Below are 19,722 nucleotides of genomic sequence, written 5' to 3'. Positions count from 1 at the left end.
TGGAAACTATTCGAAAAATTTATCTGGCTTTCGATGAAAATTTTACGGGCTTCACAGAGAATAAGGTCTGGTAGTACACCTTTAAGGACCTCTTTAAGGACGCTCAGCGCGCCGCGCTCCGAGCTGCGATGACACGGCACAAGCTACCGGACCATTTCTGAGCTGATGGCTCTGTGGATACGAGACCATCATGTGCTCTTTCTCTGGTTATCACAAGAGCTGGACATCAGCCATTTTCCGGCAGATTTCACTTTTAACAAGAGATTTTGTCATGGAAAGCCGCGCGGAGGCTTCGCGCGTAAAGACCGATTCGCTTTGGAAGCGAAAACTCACGCATGCGCACAAGGGTTCAAGCTTGTCTGACGTGAAAACATATTAATCAAATCCATATAGTTTAAAAAAAATAAAAAGGTACGATACTTTATGGACAGACCTCGTATTAGTAAATTCAAGCTTAGTGTTCATTTGCGTATAATAGCTGATTGGATATGTAATTAGTCCACATCTCTCTGGTTGGATGTAGAAAGTTCAATGTCTAAATACCCTCTGAGTATTCTTTTGTTTATTAGCAAAAGTACATTTTTGAAGTCTGCTTGTACTAACCAAATTACAATTTCTGCAGTTAAAATACGACATAACATTAGAAAATTAGAAGGCAGATCTCAATTCACCTCTGTTTTTACTCCAATATGTGATAATCCTGATTTTCCTCCTGGAGTGATGGACATTAGTCAGTTGTAAAGGAAATATGGTGTTTTACCACAGGATTTCTTTTGATATTTGCAAGTAAGAAACTTCATCATAAAGGACACTACAATCCAGTGGTGTCAAATTATTTCACATTTAGAGAGACAGCTCTTTTTACAGAAATCTGGTAGGTCTATTAGTTCATTTTATAATATCCTTAAGAGATAAAATACTACAAATACCTATTTTCTAAAAGGGATATGGGAAAAAGAAAATGTTAAAATAACAGATGATGGCTGGAAAAGTGTCAAAATGTTGAGTGTTTGTAACTGAGTGAGAGCCATGCAACTGAAACTACTACACAGCACCCATATATCAATTCAGCTGTGCCACTGTGCCCCAAGTGTAAAAGAGAAACTAGTAGTCTTATGCATTGTTTGTGGTATTGTAGAAAAGCACAGGAGTTTTGGCAGGTAATATATATCAATCCCTTATATCTGCTACTTGACATACCTGATTTGTCCATCACTGACAAATTTAAAAGAAAACTTCATCAAACACTTTCTGTGTTAGTAAATGTATTCTCCTAAATTGGATAATGGATAGAGTTCCATCCAAATACTCGAATATGTTGCTTTGGACTATCTGACATGTAAGAAACACAGCAAAAATGTTTTTCCTAAAATATGGGAACCCTTTTTGTCATATATTGATTTTAATATTTCTACCATTCTTGCAAGTGGGTTATCATAGCTGTGAATGCTTTGCCTCGTAAAGAACACCCTGTCATGCATGGCAGGGTACACTTGATTTATTTTACGTTGTTATTTTTGTTCACTATAGGATGATTACCTACTTTCTCGTCTGTATAAATGTAAAATTTTTTATTTAATTTTAAATTTGAAAATTTAATAAATATATTCTAAAACAAACAAACAAACTAATTCAGTCTGATTATCATCTGTCCAGGTCTTTGATGTCTTTGTTTTATGACTTTTATTTTCATTTATGTGTACATCACAATAATTACATTACACTGTCTGCTCGCGTAAGTCTGCAAACAGAGTTTCATTTCATGATGAAAAGAACCAGTGTTCTGTATTTTCAGTCTGTGGTATTTTTTAAGAATTCATTGTGGAACCATGTTAGTTTATAGTTGGAACCAAATAACAATTCTTATTTTTTAGTGGGACCATGTTAGTTTATAGTTATAACCAAATACATTTTATTTTTTTAAGAATTGGTTGTGAGACCATGTTAGTTAATAGTTATAACCAAATACATTTTATTTTTTAAGAATTGGTTGTGAGACCGTGTTAGTTTATAGTTATAACCAAATACATTTTATTTTTTAAGAATTGGTTGTGGGACCGTGTTAGTTTATAGTTATAACCAGATACATTTTATTTTTTAAGAATTCGTTGCAGGGGTGGTGGCCAAGTGGTTAATGCGCTTGGTTTCAGTGCAGAAGGTTCCGGGTTCAAATCCCACCCCTGCCACATTTCTCCATGTAATGTGGAGTTGCGTCAGGAAGGGCATCCGGCGTAAAACCTGTGCCAATTCAACATGCAGATCCACCTTGGACTTGCTGTGGCGACCCCGAGTGCAAACAAGGGAGCAGCCGAAGGGACTTACTTACGTTGTGGGACCATGTTAGTTAAAAGCTGTAACCAAATACATTTTATTTTTTAAGAATTCGTTGTGGGTCTGTGTTCGTTAATAGTTAGAACCAAATACATTTTATGTTTTAAAAATTCGTTGTGGGGCCGTGTTAGTTTATCGTTGGACGCAAATACATTTTATTTTTTAAGAATTCGTTGTGGGTCTGTGTTAGTTGATAGTTATAACCAAATACATTTTATTTTTTAAGAATTCGTTGTGGGTCCGTGTTAGTTGATAGTTATAACCAGATACATTTTATTTTTTAAGAATTCGTTGTGGGACCATGTTAGTTAATAGCTGTAACCAAATACATTTTATTTTTTAAGAATTCGTTGTGGGTCTGTGTTCGTTAATAGTTAGAACCAAATACATTTTATGTTTTAAGAATTCGTTGTGGGTCTGTGTTAGTTGATAGAACCAATCATTTTATTTTTTAAAGAAATCATTGTGGGTCCGTATTAGTTGATAGTTATAACCAAATACATTTTATTTTTTAAGAATTCATTGTGGGACCATGTTAGTTAATAGTTAGAACCAAACATTTTTTTATTTTTTTAAGAATTCGTTGTGGGTCTGTGTTAGTTGCTAGTTATAACCAAATACATTTTATTTTTTAAGAATTCGTTGTGGGTCCGTGTTAGTTGATAGTTATAACCAAATACATTTTACTTTTTAAGAATTCGTTGTGGGTCCGTGTTAGTTAATAGTTAGAACCAAATACAGTTTATTTTTTAAGAATTCGTTGGGTCCGTGTTAGTTGACAGTTATAACCAAATACATTTAATTTTTTAAGAATTCGTTGTGGGACCCTGTTAGTTAATAGTTAGAACTAAATACAGTTTATTTTTAAGAATTCGTTGTGTTCGTGTTAGTTGACAGTTATAACCAAATACATTTAATTTTTTAAGAATTCGTTGTGGGACCCTGTTAGTTAATAGTTAGAACTAAATACAGTTTATTTTTTAAGAATTCGTTGTGTTCGTGTTAGTTGATAGAACCAATCATTTTATTTTTTAAAGAATTCGTTGTGGGTCCGTATTAGTTGACAGTTATAACCAAATACATTTTATTTTTTAAGAATTCATTGTGGGACCATGTTAGTTAATAGTTAGAACCAAACATTTTTTTTTTTTTTTTAAGAATTCGTTGTGGGTCTGTGTTAGTTGCTAGTTATAACCAAATACATTTTATTTTTTAAGAATTCGTTGTGGGTCCGTGTTTGTTGATAGTTATAACCAAATACATTTTACTTTTTAAGAATTCGTTGTGGGTCCGTGTTAGTTAATAGTTAGAACCAAATACAGTTTATTTTTTAAGAATTCGTTGGGTCCGTGTTAGTTGACAGTTATAACCAAATACATTTAATTTTTTAAGAATTCGTTGTGGGACCCTGTTAGTTAATAGTTAGAACTAAATACAGTTTATTTTTTAAGAATTCGTTGTGGGACCCTGTTAGTTAATAGTTAGAACCAAACACAATTTATCTTGTTGTTCATATTATAACTGAAATCAACTGAACATGACACCACAGAGCAAACTGTAAGAACACCAAGAGAATTAAATCTAGTCTACAGCCTCCTACATGCCTTCTGGCCATCTTCAGCCTCCTGCCTGGCTGCATCCACAGCATCCTTCTCCTGATAAATGTTTGCTCACTTTGTCTCCAAATTATCCTACCTGTGCTGTCCCTCTGATAAGTTCTTTCCTAAACCTGTTCATCTTCATTTATTGTGGACAGCTCCACACCGCTGAACAATAATTCTACAGGGCCATCTGTGTGTGAACACAGCACGAGTGAAATCAGTAACGTGGCTTTCAGGGTATGTAAATATTATATTCAATCTTTTGCCCCGTTTCACTGGCCTGAGACCTACGTAAGACCTACAAGATCATGACATTCTGTCAACTCTCACAAGTCCCGGCTGGTCTCTGTTGTGATCTGTTATTTGCATTTCCACCAAGGTTGCACTGCGACTGAACTGTGCGAGTGAAAAATACGTTGATATCTGCGATCATTGATGCAACCCCATGCAGAGTCTATTGAGAGTCTATTATGATCCACAGGATCAAGTTGAGAGAGTTGAGACGTGAGAGTTTGTCAAAACTGATTATGAGACCCGTATATCTGTTAACTGGTCACACAACTTGTACGAGTGTTTAAACAGTTCAATACACTCGCACACCTGTTGGAGACTGATGAGGAGTGATGGCGACCAACAGGGATCTTTGTTCCAACCATAGAGACCCCACTGTGAACCAGCCTGCTGCCCCAGTGGGAGTCAGTGAGAGTGACAGTGAGCAGTGGCCATTTTTTTATCCTAACTCGTTCGTGCGCTCGGCGTAAACAGGGTGTTAATGAGATATATGATTTTTTTTTCATCAATACACTGCGGGTTACAAAGAGGCCAAGATGTTGATCTCAAAATACAAGAATTTGACTTGAAAGCCAAATTAAAGCCATATTACATTTGTAAACATAAAGTAGCCCGGCCTGACAGTGTGTGCTGGGCTGGTGTAAGTCCTTTTTAGAGATACCTTTGTATACTGGCATAGTTCCACCTTAGAATTGGAATATAATATATAAGATATACCTTACTGAATTTTCATGAAGTGGATATTAACTGGACACAGGTGGAGTGACTTTCAGGCCGCTACGCATCAGTGCCTGACATTACGTAATATTTCATTATTTACAACTGGTGTTGAGACTGGACACATGCATATTGTTTGGCCCGTACATTAGTGGAAAAGGCCCATTGTTTTTCTAATGAGTGGAATTTTGGCCATTTAGCATTTTCACCAAGGAACATCCCTGCCCCCTAATTTCACTAGTACAGATCACAACATCATCTGCAAACATCCACTCACCTCCACTGTAAAAAACCGTCCATCATTCCCACCAAACACCTCACAGGTCACACTGTCCTCACTTATATCCTGCACCACATCCACATAGTTCTCTGTGGATGTGCCGCTCCAGATTCCTCCTAAATAAAACCCACAACTCGTTTCTTGGCTCCTTATTATAAGTTTTTCTCGATGCACAACCACACAAAGTAGCTACTTCTGGCTATTCTTTGTACTTCATCAAAACTCTTCAAGCAAACATTACTTTTATTCCTAAAATCTGTACTAGTGCACGTCTCCTTGATTCCTCCTGCATCATCTCACTTTCCAAGATTGTGGTCTTGCTAAAAACTCCACTGACATCTTTAGTGACTCTTTTTATTATCGTGATTTTTTTTTTGTTACTTCTCAGTCTTCTTATATGCTTTTTCACCCCCAAATACTTATTTTACATATAAGAACGATAAGAAAATCTTATTATTAAAATCACATTACTTAGAAGACAAACAGAAGCAGAACTCAAACAAACCGTCCAATGAAGTCGTCTCTTCTCGCGGTGTCTCTGTCCCAGACTGTGATCTCTAAGACTCCCCCCATATCCTGATAGAGGTGAAGGTCAAACTGTTCCCTCCACTGGGGATTCAGAGTCTTTGGTACAGTCTGCAAATACATACACATACACGCGCACCCACAGGGAGGGGGAGGGAGCAGAAACACACAGACAGGTTACAAAAATAAAATGTAGTCACAAAAATTCTGTCTAATCCTTCAATTTAATATTTTATACTATGAATGCAATGTATGCTTTAATACGACTCAAATATCTTCTTTAGTTATATGAGCCTTACATTTAACATTCATATTTGTACTACAAACCCTCAGACGAGTTACTCAGGGTGTTGATAAAAACTGGCAATAACATTCCAACTACACCAGATGGCGCCACCATCATTAGAAGATGCTGCTGAGGCACACTGTTCACTCTAATTACCATGGCAACTGGAAGTCCTTCCATGGTAACCACAAGTCACCGCTAAGATAATCTTGAGATGGAGGTTCGAGCTCTTATGTCAAGACTTTACTGAAGTAAATTAACAAAACATAAATGTGTCACATGTCTACAGATAGAAAGTCTAATTGAAAGCTACCAGCCATCACACCACAACTCCACCTGGACTTTTAAACAGCCAAAATCTTTAAATATAAATTATTTATAGCCTAAATCTTTCCATATGTTGACCTGTTCAAAGTTGTAACAGCAAAACACAAACATGAATTATGAATATTAACATACCTTGCTCCTGTATTTCTGATGTCCCAGTCTGAACTTCACATATGGGTCACTGAGACCATTGGGATCCATAGGAAGGAGGTTCCGACCTTCAATTAGAGCAATGCTGACAATCCCGCGCCAAAGCTGGGCTTTCCCGTGCAGCTCTGAGAGACGCTGTGACTGCTGCTGCTGGTCAACATGTCCACACATACACACGGTATGTATCATATTAGAGAGAAGAACAGCACCAACAAACCAATCAATGCTGACAGATCTCATTCCACCACATTGGAAAGGTCAGGATAAAACCTCTGTGATACACCAGTATGATAATTAATAACAACATTCATCAAAATTTTATTTACACCGTGCTTCTAGATTATAAACCATGCTTTTTATTAAGCTTGGTTGGCTGGTCCTGCAACCTATATGTTGCAAAATACTGCATTATCATTGATGGCCACAAGACGACATTGTCTACATGCACGAGAAGCTGCTCCTGTATATATGAAAGAGGTACTGTTTGATGCACACTTCAGAGCAAATGTGCCAGTACTGCGCTGTTAAGCTAGATGCAAACAATCATAAAATGAGAAGAAAATCGCAATGATGAGGACATGCTAGGTGTTGGAGAACAAGAGAAATCAAAAAATCATGTTCTCAAACTGAAAGACACCCCCCCCCCCACACACACACACACGAACAAAAGAGAGGAAATTAATTTCAGAAAACTCAGCACTGCACTTAGCACTGCACTTATTTGCACTTTGTGGGACAACCACAGCTAAATGGACAACGTTTTAAAAATGTATCATAAATTAAACATTTATTTACATTTAGTGAGGTAATGAACACACAGAGCTCCTTCACATTTTCGACTGTTCAGTGGCTACAACAAGCAGCTTACTCAGGTTTTTTGTGCCTCATACAACATTAATTAGCCCATTAGCGTCCACTCGCAGTGTGGTGTTTGCATTCTAAATAATGTGACGATTATTTAGCTTCTTGCTGCATGAAGGAGTAGTGCCAAAATTAAATACAACTTCTAGACCGATGTGACCTATCGGTTCTTTCCTCTAACATAAAATAAAAAAGTTCAAAAGAAATAGGATACCCAAAACAGTCACAAAACAAATATATTACAAAAAACAAAAACAAAATTAAATGAAAGACATCAGACAGATGTGTAGCCTGCAAGCACACACGTGTTTTCAAACTAAAGTGACGTCATGATGACATACATATACCACATAATGGAAAATGTCTGTGGATATGTGTTTATCTAGTGATTGAATGGCACTGCAAGTTTTTTCATCTTGTAATACAGTGGGGAAAGTAAGTATTTGACCCTCTGTCAGTTTTGCAGGTTTTCCCACCTACAAAGAATGTAGATGTCTGTAATTTTTATCGTAGGTACACTTCAACTGTGAGAGACAGAATCTAAAAAAAAAAAAAAAAATCCAGAAAATCACATTGTATGATTTTTAAATAATTAATTTGCATTTTATTGCATGAAATAAGTATTTGATCCCCTACCAACCAGCAAGAATTCTGGCTCTCACAGACCTGTTAATTTTTCTTTAAGAAGCCCTCTTATTCTGCACTCTTTACCTGTATTAATTGCACCTGTTTGAACTTGTTACCTGTATAAAAAACACCTGTTCACACACTCAATCAATCACACTCCAACCTGTCCACCATAGCGAAGACCAAAGAGCTGTCTAAGGATGCCAGGGACAAAACTGTAGACCTGCACAAGGCTGGGATGGACTACAGGACAACAGGCAAGCAGCTTGGTAGAAGACAACAACTGTTATGATTATTTATTAGAAAGTGGAAGAAACACAAGATGACTGTCAATCTCCCTCGGTCTGGGATTCCATGCAAGATCTCACTTTGTGGGGTAAGGATGATTCTGAGAAAAATCAGAACTACACAAGAGGACCTGGTCAATGACCTGAAGAGAGCTGGGACCACAGTCACAAACATTACATTAGTAACACATGATGCTGTCATGGTTAAAATCTGCAGGGCAGCAAGGTCCCCCTGCTCAAGCCAACACATGTCCAGGCCCATTTGAAGTTCACCAGTGACCATCTGGATGATCCAGAGGAGGCATGGGAGAAGGTCATGTGGTCAGATGAGACCAGAATAGAGCTTTTTGGAATCAACTCCACTTACCATGTTTAGAGGATGAGAACAACCCCAAGAAAACCATCCCAACCGTGAAGTATGGGGTGGAAACATCATACTCTGGGGGTGCTTTTCTGCAAAGGGGACAGGACGACTGCACCGTATTGAAGGGAGGATGGATGGGGTCATGTATTGCGAGATTTTGGCAAACAACCGCCTTCCCTCATTAAGAGCATTGAAGATGGGTCTGGCTGGGTCTTCCAGCATGACAATGATCCCAAACACACAGCCAGAGCAACTAAGGAGGGGCTCCGTAAGAAGCATTTCAAGGTCCTGGAGTGGCCTGGCCAGTCTCCAGACCTGAACTCAATAGAAAATCTTTGGAGGGAGCTGAAACTCCAAACCTGAAAGATTTGGAGAAGATCTGTATGGAGGAGTGGACCAAAATCCCTGCTGCAGTCTGTGAAAACTTGTTCAAGAACTACAGGAAACGTCTGACCTCTGTAATGGCATGTTTCTGTACCAGTTGTTAAGCTCTGTTTTTCTAGGGGATCAAATACTTATTTCATGTGAGTAATTATTTAAAAATCATACAATGTGATTTTCTGGATTTTTTTTTTTTTTAGATTCTGTCTCTCACAGTTGAAGTGTACCTACAATAAAAATTACAGACCTCTCCATTCTTTGTAGTTGGGAAAACCTGCAAAACTGACAGGAGGTCAAATACTTATTTTCCCCACTGTAACTGTCACTCTAGCGAGGCTCTGGTGACACTAAAAGTTACCATTTTTCCTCAATTCTCTATTACTGCTGTCACATCATCTCTTATGTTTACCAACCACTCCATCTCTGACTCTCACAAGATTTAAAAGTTTTTTCAAAACACTTGTTTCCATTTAAGCATGTTTTTTTTTTTATTTGCTCGTTCAAATTGTGTAATTTGGAGGATGACAGATACCCGGCACGTGTGCAGTCTGAAATGGGTAAAATAACAGAGAAGGTGAGCGTGCAGTGAGGGCAGCAAAAATAAAAGTGACACACAAAAACGCATATGAGATGAACATCAAGCGAGCTCCTGCAGCACAAACAGAAAACAATGAGGTCGGATACAACACAGATGGTGATGTTTGTCATTTACCTGAGTGGAGCGTTTCCAGGACCTCCTGAGCAGCATGGTCTGAATATACATCACAACACATCATTTCAACAGACTCTACCATCTAAAGTATTTCATTGTTTTTCTTCTAGTTCTTTCAGCTTCTCCATATTTGCTTGGGAGTACAACTTCACATTACATGGAGAACAGATACAGACTGTCTTTATCCGGGAAACTTCTGTTTTGGAACCATGTGCATGAAGCACCTGGCCACCAATGCCGTTTCAGGTTCAGTTATTTTGGAAATTTTACTCAATATTCAGATTGCACAAAATTGCAGCCAGTGCACTCTGTCCACACCTGATCCATCAGATCTCAGAATTTAAGCAGAGTCATACTTGGCTGGAAGATCGCTTGGGAAGGCCAGAGGCTGTACACCGTTTCACCAATTGGAGTTGAGTAACGAAGGGCACACACACACACACACACTGGGCATCTACCTAATCCTCATGATGTCTAATGGATCAACTGGCGCCCTCGAGCAACAAGAGCAAGCTAAAAGCAAATATATATCATTTCTTATTTTTAATTTTGTACTTAAACTTCAAGGGTGCCAGTAATTCTAACCAGGACAGTACTGCAGGTTTTTATAAAGCGGGTTGGGAAAGTTACTGGACAGACACATTCTGAACTACAAGGAGCTAAATGACCTCTAGAAGTTTGGGACCAGAGCTAGAGAGTAATGAATGAACTTTTTGCCATGATTATTCATGAATTATTAAATACAAGTGTGTCTGTTAACTTACTGTTGAAGAAAACCTCAGTATAATGGGTTTGAATTTAAAATACAACTCTGAATCTAAAACAATAAATTCAGATCTAAAAATACAAGTGGCATATACTGTATTCAAGATGTCAAATATCAGAAGTTCAAATTCAAATGGTCACGTTCAGTTAAAAAGTAATCAGACCTTTTTAAAAAAAAATCATTATTGTTTACTGACAGTAATATCTTTGTTCAGATGTCTGTATTTTATAAGATTCCATCTTGCAAACGTTCACGGAGGCTGTGTCAGTACTACAACTACACCTTATGTTGTTTCTTGTATTAATTTTTATTTATATCTACCAGCGATGTTATATTTTCAAATCTTTTTTGGTTTCTCTGCCTTTCATCAACATCTCGCAAAAACCTACCAGGCCTATTTGAATGGAAGTTGGGGAAGGGGTGGAGCTTGGGCCAAGAAGGACCCCGATACAGTGGCTCCGGTTCAGGGGTGGAACCAGCATTTTATTTTTTTCCACTTTAACAATGTGAGACTTGGGAGCTTTATTTTACTCATCATTTTCATGAAATATTACTGTACATGAATGTTTTTGAAAAAGCTAGACGTCTTTGAGCAAACTCTCAAAATGATTCCGCTCTGCCACACCTGTTCATTTCATACATTATATACCGCTGCGAGTAAATACTTTGTAATGAAATACCAGAGTTAACAAACTGGTAAATCTTTGTACTGAAGAGCCCAGCGGGTCTGCTTCAGCGGTGGGAGCTAATTTTATTATTATTATTAATTAATTTTTGGCATACGATCTTTTCCGGTAATTTTGAAAACCATTAACAGACCAATCAGATCTCAATGAATTTTGTTTCACTAAATTAAAGTCCACTAATACATTTATAAATAAAGCTTAATGTTGAGTAACATTTGCAAACCCTAAAGCCATAATGTTGGACATTTTATTGATAAATTTCAGAGTCAGAGAACAGAATTTTTTGTAATGTTTGTGTGTGTGCACGTTATTTTTTGTATTTATTGTATTTTTTTTTTTTTGTCATTCTCTGCTCTTACCGCAGTTCTTTCCTGTTGTGGTGCTCAGCTGTGCAGCCAACAGTGTTTCCCTATGAAAACTTACACAGCATTGCAAACAAGCTTAATATTGTTTTTTTTAAATATATGCAACTTGAATATTTAGATTGCAAGTTGTGACTTTAAATTTGGTGGCTATTAGTCTGGTAATTCCATTATATCCTGAATAAAACATCAATGAGACAGGCTGCAATTTTTATTTCACTCTGGAAAAATCAAACACAAACTATGTTTGTATTGAACTGAGCAGAAATTAGGCTGAATTAAATGAAAATATTAACAGTAATTGTGAAGGGATATAAACTCCTTTGAAGTAAATGCAAAAAAAGAAGTTAAGATTGAATCTAAAATTATAAACTTACAAAAAAAAAATGTTCATCTGAGGTGGTGCTCCAAGATTAGGCAGCCAAAAAGTAAAGACTAAAAGCTGCACAAAAACAACCCAATAGGAAAGTCTTCCTGCATGAAGGTGAATCTGTCTATCAGATGGCAATAAACTAATTTGCTCTCTGCTGCAGGTGATAAGGGAAAGTCTGCAGGATGGGCTAAAAAGGTTCAGCCAGGGATCATCTGTAATGGGAAAACAACACGAGCAGACTCACTTTGTTTACGTACGACTTCCATCGATACAGCTTTACCTCTCTGTGCTGCAGGAAACACAAACGCACCACAAAGCAGGACGTCACGCTGCACCAGCAACTTCAACTAATACTGTTATCATCAGCAGCAGCTGGGTGCAAATAACGGGGGGCAGAACATATTGGGGTTTTTTTTTACCTCCATCCTCTGACAGAGGAGGGCGGCGCTCACGTTATCACCCTGTTTGAGGACACTGATTACTCAAAATGTATATGCAGAGATGGTGTGCATTAAATATCAGCAGATCTTTGTCAGAGTGTTTCCTTTCAAATTATTCTCAAAGAGGCATCAGGCGGCGACATCTAGAGCAGACTGACCCCTAGTGGTCCATCAGTATACTGGCAAAATATCACATAAAATTCGTATCATATTCCGATATAAATTCTGTTTCTCAATGGTTTAAAAAATGACTCCAAAGCCTCTTTGATAGGAGCATATATGTGCATGAATAAATAAAGCTATTTGTAAAGTTGGCAATAGGTTGTAATTTGTAATGTACAATTAGAGTGGTAAGCAGACCTGTGGTTTTGGATATTTGGGGAATTAGGTGGTCCACAAGATTTGCTCTTATTACCTCCACCAACTACGTTGGGTGGCATTTTTGTTTTCGCCCCTGTTTGTTTGTTTGTCTGTTTGTTTGCTTGTGAACAGGCTGGAGCCCACAATATTTCATATACCATTATGAAGTGTGTACTGAAGAATCATATCCTCACAGGCAACAACTGATTAAATTTTCAAGGTCATAGGCCAAAGTCAAGAAAAATATTGGAAACGTCCCTATCTTTAACATCAAACAAATTTTCAAAAATTCATAACTCTGTCAAAGAAGATCAAATTTCTTTCATATTTGACAGCATTATGTAGGATGGTATCCTTTATTGACTGGCAAAGTCTGATATGGATCTGATCCACATTACATATTTTGTGGCCATTTAAATGCAACATCGAAAACCCCATTAACCTGCATTTTACATATATCTAAATCAAATGTGCCCCAATTATTCTCATATATCACAGTGAGGTGCAGAGTGGCACTCACTATCATGTGGCAAAGTTTGATCTGGATCTGATTCAGACTGTGGAGTTTGTGGACATTTGAACTTAATATTGAAAAGCCCATTTGGTGCACATTTCGCATTATATCTTAATCAAAAGTGCCTCAATCACTCTCATTTTTCTGTTATGGATTTACCTACACCACCAAAATTGGATGGTGAATATTCTGTTAAATAAGCAAGAAACAGGTTATAGAATAAAAGGTGAAGGAAAAATAGATACATTATATAGTGATAAAAAAGAGAGAGAGAATATGTGATCATCAGCATACCATTGACTCTCTGTGTTCCTCTATGGGACTCTCTTTTGAGGTGATGGTGACTGTCAGTTCCAGGGTGCCCAGGTCCTGTTCAGGGCATTGTTGGTCTTGTAGCACCAAAGTAACGGGTATCTTCCTGCACACACACGGGTATCACAGGCATGTATACATACAGCAGCATCCATGTTTGTTGGCTTTTCAGATGACAGAATTTACTTCAAGGCTGAAAAGAGGATTTAATGTTTATCACTGTTAATCCCCGCTAGCGTAAGAGGTCAATACACTGAGAGGTCTGACCTGATGTGGTTGAGGTGGGTACCTGCGAATTATAAGTTAAACCCCTGGGTCAGGCGGGTTGTTGTGAAAGTGTAGGGACACGGACCCACAAACAGGGGGTGCAAATGAACAGACCATGGAATAAGCCAAAATATAACAATTTAATGTTGTGAATGTGCACAACAGAGCAACAGACAACACAATTGGGATCAACAGTCAATAAGTCACGGTGACGTGTGGGCAGGCTTGAGGATAGAAGACGCCCGTCCAGGAAAGAGCCGGATCCCACACGCTTTCCACTGCCACTGGATCTGAAGCACCCCGGAGTCATCAAGCGCTGGGTCCCCAGGTGGCCACTGCCTCCGGCTGTCAGATCGGGTACTGCTGGCAGGAAGAACAGACAGGTGATGGTGGGTGCGTGAACACCCAGCAAACAGTCAGAACGGGGGGGAAACACCTCCACCTCTCAATCACAGTCACACAGGAACCAAAACGTGCAGCGTCTGAAAGACTACTTATTCGAGGAGCGAAGACGTCGCCTCCTCCCAGCTTCCAGCTGCTGACCTGTCAAACAGGTACGTCTGCAAATGTTCAGAAAATTGTATGACACCAAAACCACGGTTGAATGTTTACCTGATAGGTAGACGATTTCTCGGCAGTGAGGTGAAGATGCTGCCCGGCTTTTATGGAGATGTGGATAGTGGTGATGATGAGTGACAGCTGGTGCTTGTTGATGAGTGACAGCTGCCACTCCCGGTTGCTCCAGCGCCCTCTCGTGCCTGAAGCCCGCACTTCAGGCAGGGCGCCCTCTGGTGGTGGGTCAGCAGTACCTCCTCTTCAGCGGCCCACACAACAGGACCCCCCCTCAACAGGCGCCTCCTGGCGCCCGACCAGGTTTGTCCGGGTGACGCCGGTAGAAGTCGGCCAGGAGGGCCGGGTCCAGGATGAAGCTCCTCTTCACCCAGAAGCGTGCTTCGGGTCCATAACCCCTCCCAGTCCACCAGATACGGGAACCCCCGGCCCTTTCGACGGACATCCAGGAGCCGGCGTACTGTCCACGCGGGCCTCCCCGTCGATGATCCGGGCAGGAGGCGGCGCCGGTCCGGGGGGTGCAGAGGGATGAGGTGTGGGGAGGCTTGATCCGGGAGACATGGAAGACAGGATGTATCCGCAGTGAAGCTGGCAGCCTTAGCTTCACCGCGGCAGGGCTGAGGACCTTGATGATGGAGAAGGGGCCAATGTACCGGTCTTTCAGTTTTTGTGATTCTACCTGCAATGGAATGTCCTTCGTTGATAGCCAAACCTCCTGCCCGGGCTGGTATGCAGGGGCCGGGGATCGCCGGCAGAGCACCACACCCGACGGCACCTCCTCAGATGGGCCTGGACCGAGGGCATTTCATCCTCTCCCTCCACAAGCAGAAACAATGGGGGCTGGTACCCCAAACATACTTCAGATGAAACTTGGCTGTTGTGTGCGTACTCGATCCAAGCCAGATGGTTGCTCCAGGCCATCGGGTGCGCCGAGGTCACACAGCGAAGGGCCTGTTCAATTCCTGGTTGGCCCGCTTTACCTGTCTGTTAGTCTGGGATGGTACCCGGATGAGAGGCTCACGGTGGCCCCCAGTTCCCTACAGAAACTCCCACTCCTCCCAGCCGTCCCAGGCATGACCACCATCCTCACGAAGTGGGCCGCCTTGGAGAACCAGTCCACTATCGTGAGGATGGTGGTCATGCCCTGGGATGGCGGGAGGCCCGTGACGAAGTCCAGGCCGATGTGGGACCAGGGGCGGTGAGACACAGGTAACGGCTGGAGGAGTCCCTGTGCCCGTTGGTGGTCAGCCTTCCCCTGGCGCAGGTGTGCAGGCCTGGACGTACTCCCGGGACGTCGGCTTCCATAGACGCCCACCAGAAGCGCTGCCGGACCACTGCCACGGTTCTTCGCACCCCTGGATGACAGGAGAGCTTGGAACCATGACAGAAGTCGAGGACTGCAGCTCTGGCCTCTGGTGGGACGTACAGTCTGTTCTTTGGGTTCCGGGTTCCGAGCCAGGGCCTCCCGGACGGTCTTCTCCACGTCCCAGGTGAGGGCAGCCACGATAGTGGACTCGGGGATGATGGGTTCCGGTGGATCTGACAGCTCGACCTTGACTTGCTCTTCATGGACCCGGGACAGGGCGTCAGATCGCTGGTTTTTGGTCCCGGGGCGGTAGGTGATCCGGAAGTCAAAACGCTGGAAGAACAGTGACCAGCGGGCTTGCCTGGGGTTCAGACGCTTGGCGGTCCGGATGTATTCCAGGTTTCGATGGTCCGTGAAAACCGTGAAGGGCACCGTAGCTCCCTCCAACAGGTGTCTCCACTCCTCAAGAGCCTCTTCACCGCTAGAGTTCCCGATTGCCAATGTCGTAGTTCCACTCTGCCGGGGTCAACCTACGGGAAAAATAGGCACAAGGATGGAGAACCTTATCGGACTCTCCGCTCTGGGACAGCACAGCTCCTATCCCTGAGTCAGAGGCATCCACTTTGACTACAAACTGGCGATTGGGATCGGGCTGCACCAGAACGGGTGCAGACGAGAACCGACGTTTCAACTCCTTAAACGCGGCTTCGCACCGATCCAACCAGGTGAAGGGGACTTTAGTGGAGGTTAGGGCCATCAGGGGGCTAACTACCTGGCTATAGCCTTTAATAAACCTCCGGTAGAAATTCGCAAAGCCGAGGAACTGTTGCAGCTTCCTACGGCTTGTCGGTTGGGGCCAATCTCTCACTGCCGCTACCTTGGCTGGATCAGGTGCGACAGAGTTGGAGGAGATGATGAACCCCAGGAAGGACAAAGAAGTACAGTGGAACTCGCACTTCTCGCCCTTCACAAACAGCCGGTTCTCCAACAACCGCTGCAGGACCTGACGTACATGCTGCACATGAGTCTCAGGATCCGGGGAGAAGATGAAAATATCGTCCAGGTATACGAAGATGAACCGGTGCAGGAACTCCCGCAAGACGTCATTAACCAATGCCTGGAACGTCGCGGGCGCATTGGTGAGGCCGAACGGCATGACCAGGTACTCAAAGTTACCTAACGGGGTGTTAAATGCCGTCTTCCACTCGTCTCCTTTCCGGATCCGAACCAGGTGATACGCATTCCTAAGATCCAACTTTGTGAAGATTTGGGCTCCATGCAAGGGCGTGAACACAGAATCTAGCAGAGGCAGCGGGTATCGATTGCGAATCGTGACTTCGTTCAGCCCTCTGTAGTCTATGCATGAACGGAGTCCACCGTCCTTTTTGCCCACAAAAAAGAAACCTGCACCCACCGGGGAGATGGACTTCCGGATCAACCCGGCAGCTAAGGAGTCCCGAATGTAGGTCTCCATTGATTCGCGTTCCGGACGTGAGAGGTTGTACAACCTGCTGGCGGGTACTCAGCGCCCGGGATCAAATCAATGGCACAATCATATGGACGGTGCGGGGAAGAGTGAGTGCCAGGTCCTTGCTGAAGACGTCAGCAAGATCATGGTACTCCTCTGGCACCGCCGACAGATTGGGGGGGACTTAACCTCCTCATTAGCTGTCACACTGGGTGGAACCGAAGATCCAAAACATTCCCGGTGGCAGGTGTCACTCCACTGCGTCACTACCCTAGACGGCCAATCAATCCGGGGATTGTGCTTAATCATCCATGGAAATCCCAAAATCACTCGAGAGGTAGAAGGTGTTATATAAAACACAATCTCCTCCCTGTGATTCCCAGACACCACCAAAGTCACAGGTGGTGTCTGGTGTGTGATTAATGGGAGAAGGGTGCCATCTAGTGCCCGTACCTTCAATGGTGACGGTAGATCCACTAGAGGGAGCCCTACCTCCCTGGCCCATCTGCTGTCCAGCAGATTCCCTTCAGACCCCGTGTCCACCAGTGCTGGAGCGTGAATGGTAAGATCCCCACAAAGGATCATCACTGGGATGCGTGCTGATCTACGGGCTTTCCCCGCGTGGATGTTATGGCCCACCCTTAACCCAGTCTCTAAGGGCGGGCGTTGAAGTTTAACCATTTGGGGCAGTTTCTTTGTATGTGCTCATTAGAGCCACAGAAAAAACATTCTCCGCGAGCCAGCCTCCGTTGTCTGTCATGTGATTTTACTTTAGCCCTGCTCGTGTCCATAGCTTCGTCAGCAGGGGGAGCTGTGGCTCCACGGAGCTCTCTGACTGTGGAGCGTGGGGACGGCGGCACCCTTTCGGACCCGGAAGGAAGAGGGACGGCTCGCGCCCGGCCACGCCCTTCGCCCCGCTCCCGACGGTTGTTCTTCTAACCGGTTGTCTAGCCGTCTAGCCCGTCAAAATCCTGCGGCTCATCCTTAGCCAGCAGGTGCTTCTTCAGGACTGGAGACAGTCCGTTTACGAAGGCGGCGTGGAGTGCAACGTTATTCCAGCCGGACCTCGCAGCCGCGATGCGGAAGTCGACTGCATACTCGGCTGCACTCCGACGTCCCTGTCTCATTGACAGCAGCACGGTCGAAGCGGTTTCGCCTCTGTTGGGATGATCAAACACCTGTTTAAACTCCCTCACAAACCCAGTATATGTGATTAGGAGCCGTGAATTTTGCTCCCAGAGCGCCGTAGCCCAGGCCCGTGCCTCTCCTCGAAGCAAATTAATAACATAAGCCACCCGGCTGGCATCAGACGCGTACATGACGGGACGTTGTGCAAAGACGAGCGAACACTGCATTAAGAAGTCCACGCATGTCTCGACACAACCTCCGTACGGTTCAGGAGGGCTTATGTATGCTTCAGGGGATGGGGGGGGGGGTCGTTGAATCACCACTGGAATGTCTGTATTCAGTGCTTAGTCGGCTGGAGGAGGTGCTGCAGCAGCGCCCTGAGTGTGTGCTTCCACCTGGGCGGTGAGGGGCCTCCATCCTCCGATTGAGTATAACGTTCTGCTCGGTTACCAAGTCCAACCGAGCAGTGAGGTGATTAAGATGTGCTGCAGTTCACCTAACATGCCTCCTGCCGATGCCTGTGCACCCTGTGTTTCCACTGGCGGTTCAAACGATGGTTGATGCCCCTCGGGATCCATGACGCTGGCCGAGAAATCCTGTTGTGAAAGTGCAGGGACACGGACCCACAACAGTGGGCGCAAATGAACGGACAATGGAATAAGCCAAAATATAACAATTTAATGTTGTGAATGTGCACAACAGAGTAACAGACAACACAATTGGGATCAACAGTCAATAAGTCACGGTGACGTGTGGGCAGGCTTGAGGATAGAAGACGCCTGTCCAGGAAAGAGCCAGATCCCACACGCTTTCCACTGCCACCGGATCTGAAGCACCCCGGAGTCACCAAGCGCTGGGTCCCCAGGTGGCCACTGCCTCCGGCTGTCAGATCAGGTACTGCTGGCAGGAAGAACAGACAGGTGATGGTGGGTGCGTGAACACCCAGCAAACAGTCAGAACGGGGGGAAACACCTCCACCTCTCAATCACAGTCACACAGGAACCAAAACGTGCAGCGTCTGAAAGACTACTTATCCGAGGAGCGAAGACATCGCCTCCTCCAGCTTCCAGCTGCTGACCAGTCAAACAGGTACGTCTGCAAATGTTCAGAAAATTGTATGACACCAAAACCACGGCTGAGTGTTTACCTGATAGGTAGACCGATTTCTCGGCAGTGAGGTGAAGATGCTGCCCGGCTTTTATGGAGATGTGGATAGTGGTGATGATGAGTGACAGGTGGTGCTTGTTGAGGAGTGACAGCTGCCACTCCCAGTTGCTTTCTCGTGCCTGAAGCCCGCACTTCAGGCAGGGCGCCCTCTGGTGATGGGCCAGCAGTACCTCCTCTTCAGCGGCCCACACAACACGGGTGCTGGTAAGATGCTTATAAAATATTATGGTTGTGGGCGTGGCAGTTTAAAAACTGGCAGAACT

At 43.1% G+C, this 19,722-nt stretch overlaps 1 protein-coding gene across 1 annotated transcript in view; it reads right to left on the bottom strand.

Moving 5' to 3' along the window:
- Positions 1-19,722, bottom strand: part of mctp1b (multiple C2 domains, transmembrane 1b) — a 128,032-nt gene that overhangs the window by 35,413 nt on the left and 72,897 nt on the right. Inside the window, exons 8-9 of the mRNA XM_034193080.1 lie at positions 6,491-6,658; positions 5,726-5,856 (exon numbers count right to left, since the gene is read on the bottom strand). Coding sequence (XP_034048971.1) covers positions 5,726-5,856; positions 6,491-6,658 — 299 coding nt within the window. The remainder of the gene's footprint in view (positions 1-5,725; positions 5,857-6,490; positions 6,659-19,722) is intronic.

This window comes from Thalassophryne amazonica, chromosome 17, assembly GCF_902500255.1.
Source record: "Thalassophryne amazonica chromosome 17, fThaAma1.1, whole genome shotgun sequence".
Taxonomy (NCBI): Eukaryota; Metazoa; Chordata; class Actinopteri; order Batrachoidiformes; family Batrachoididae; genus Thalassophryne; species Thalassophryne amazonica.
Note: the sequence above shows the minus strand (reverse complement) of the source record. Positions and strands in the feature narration are given on the sequence as shown.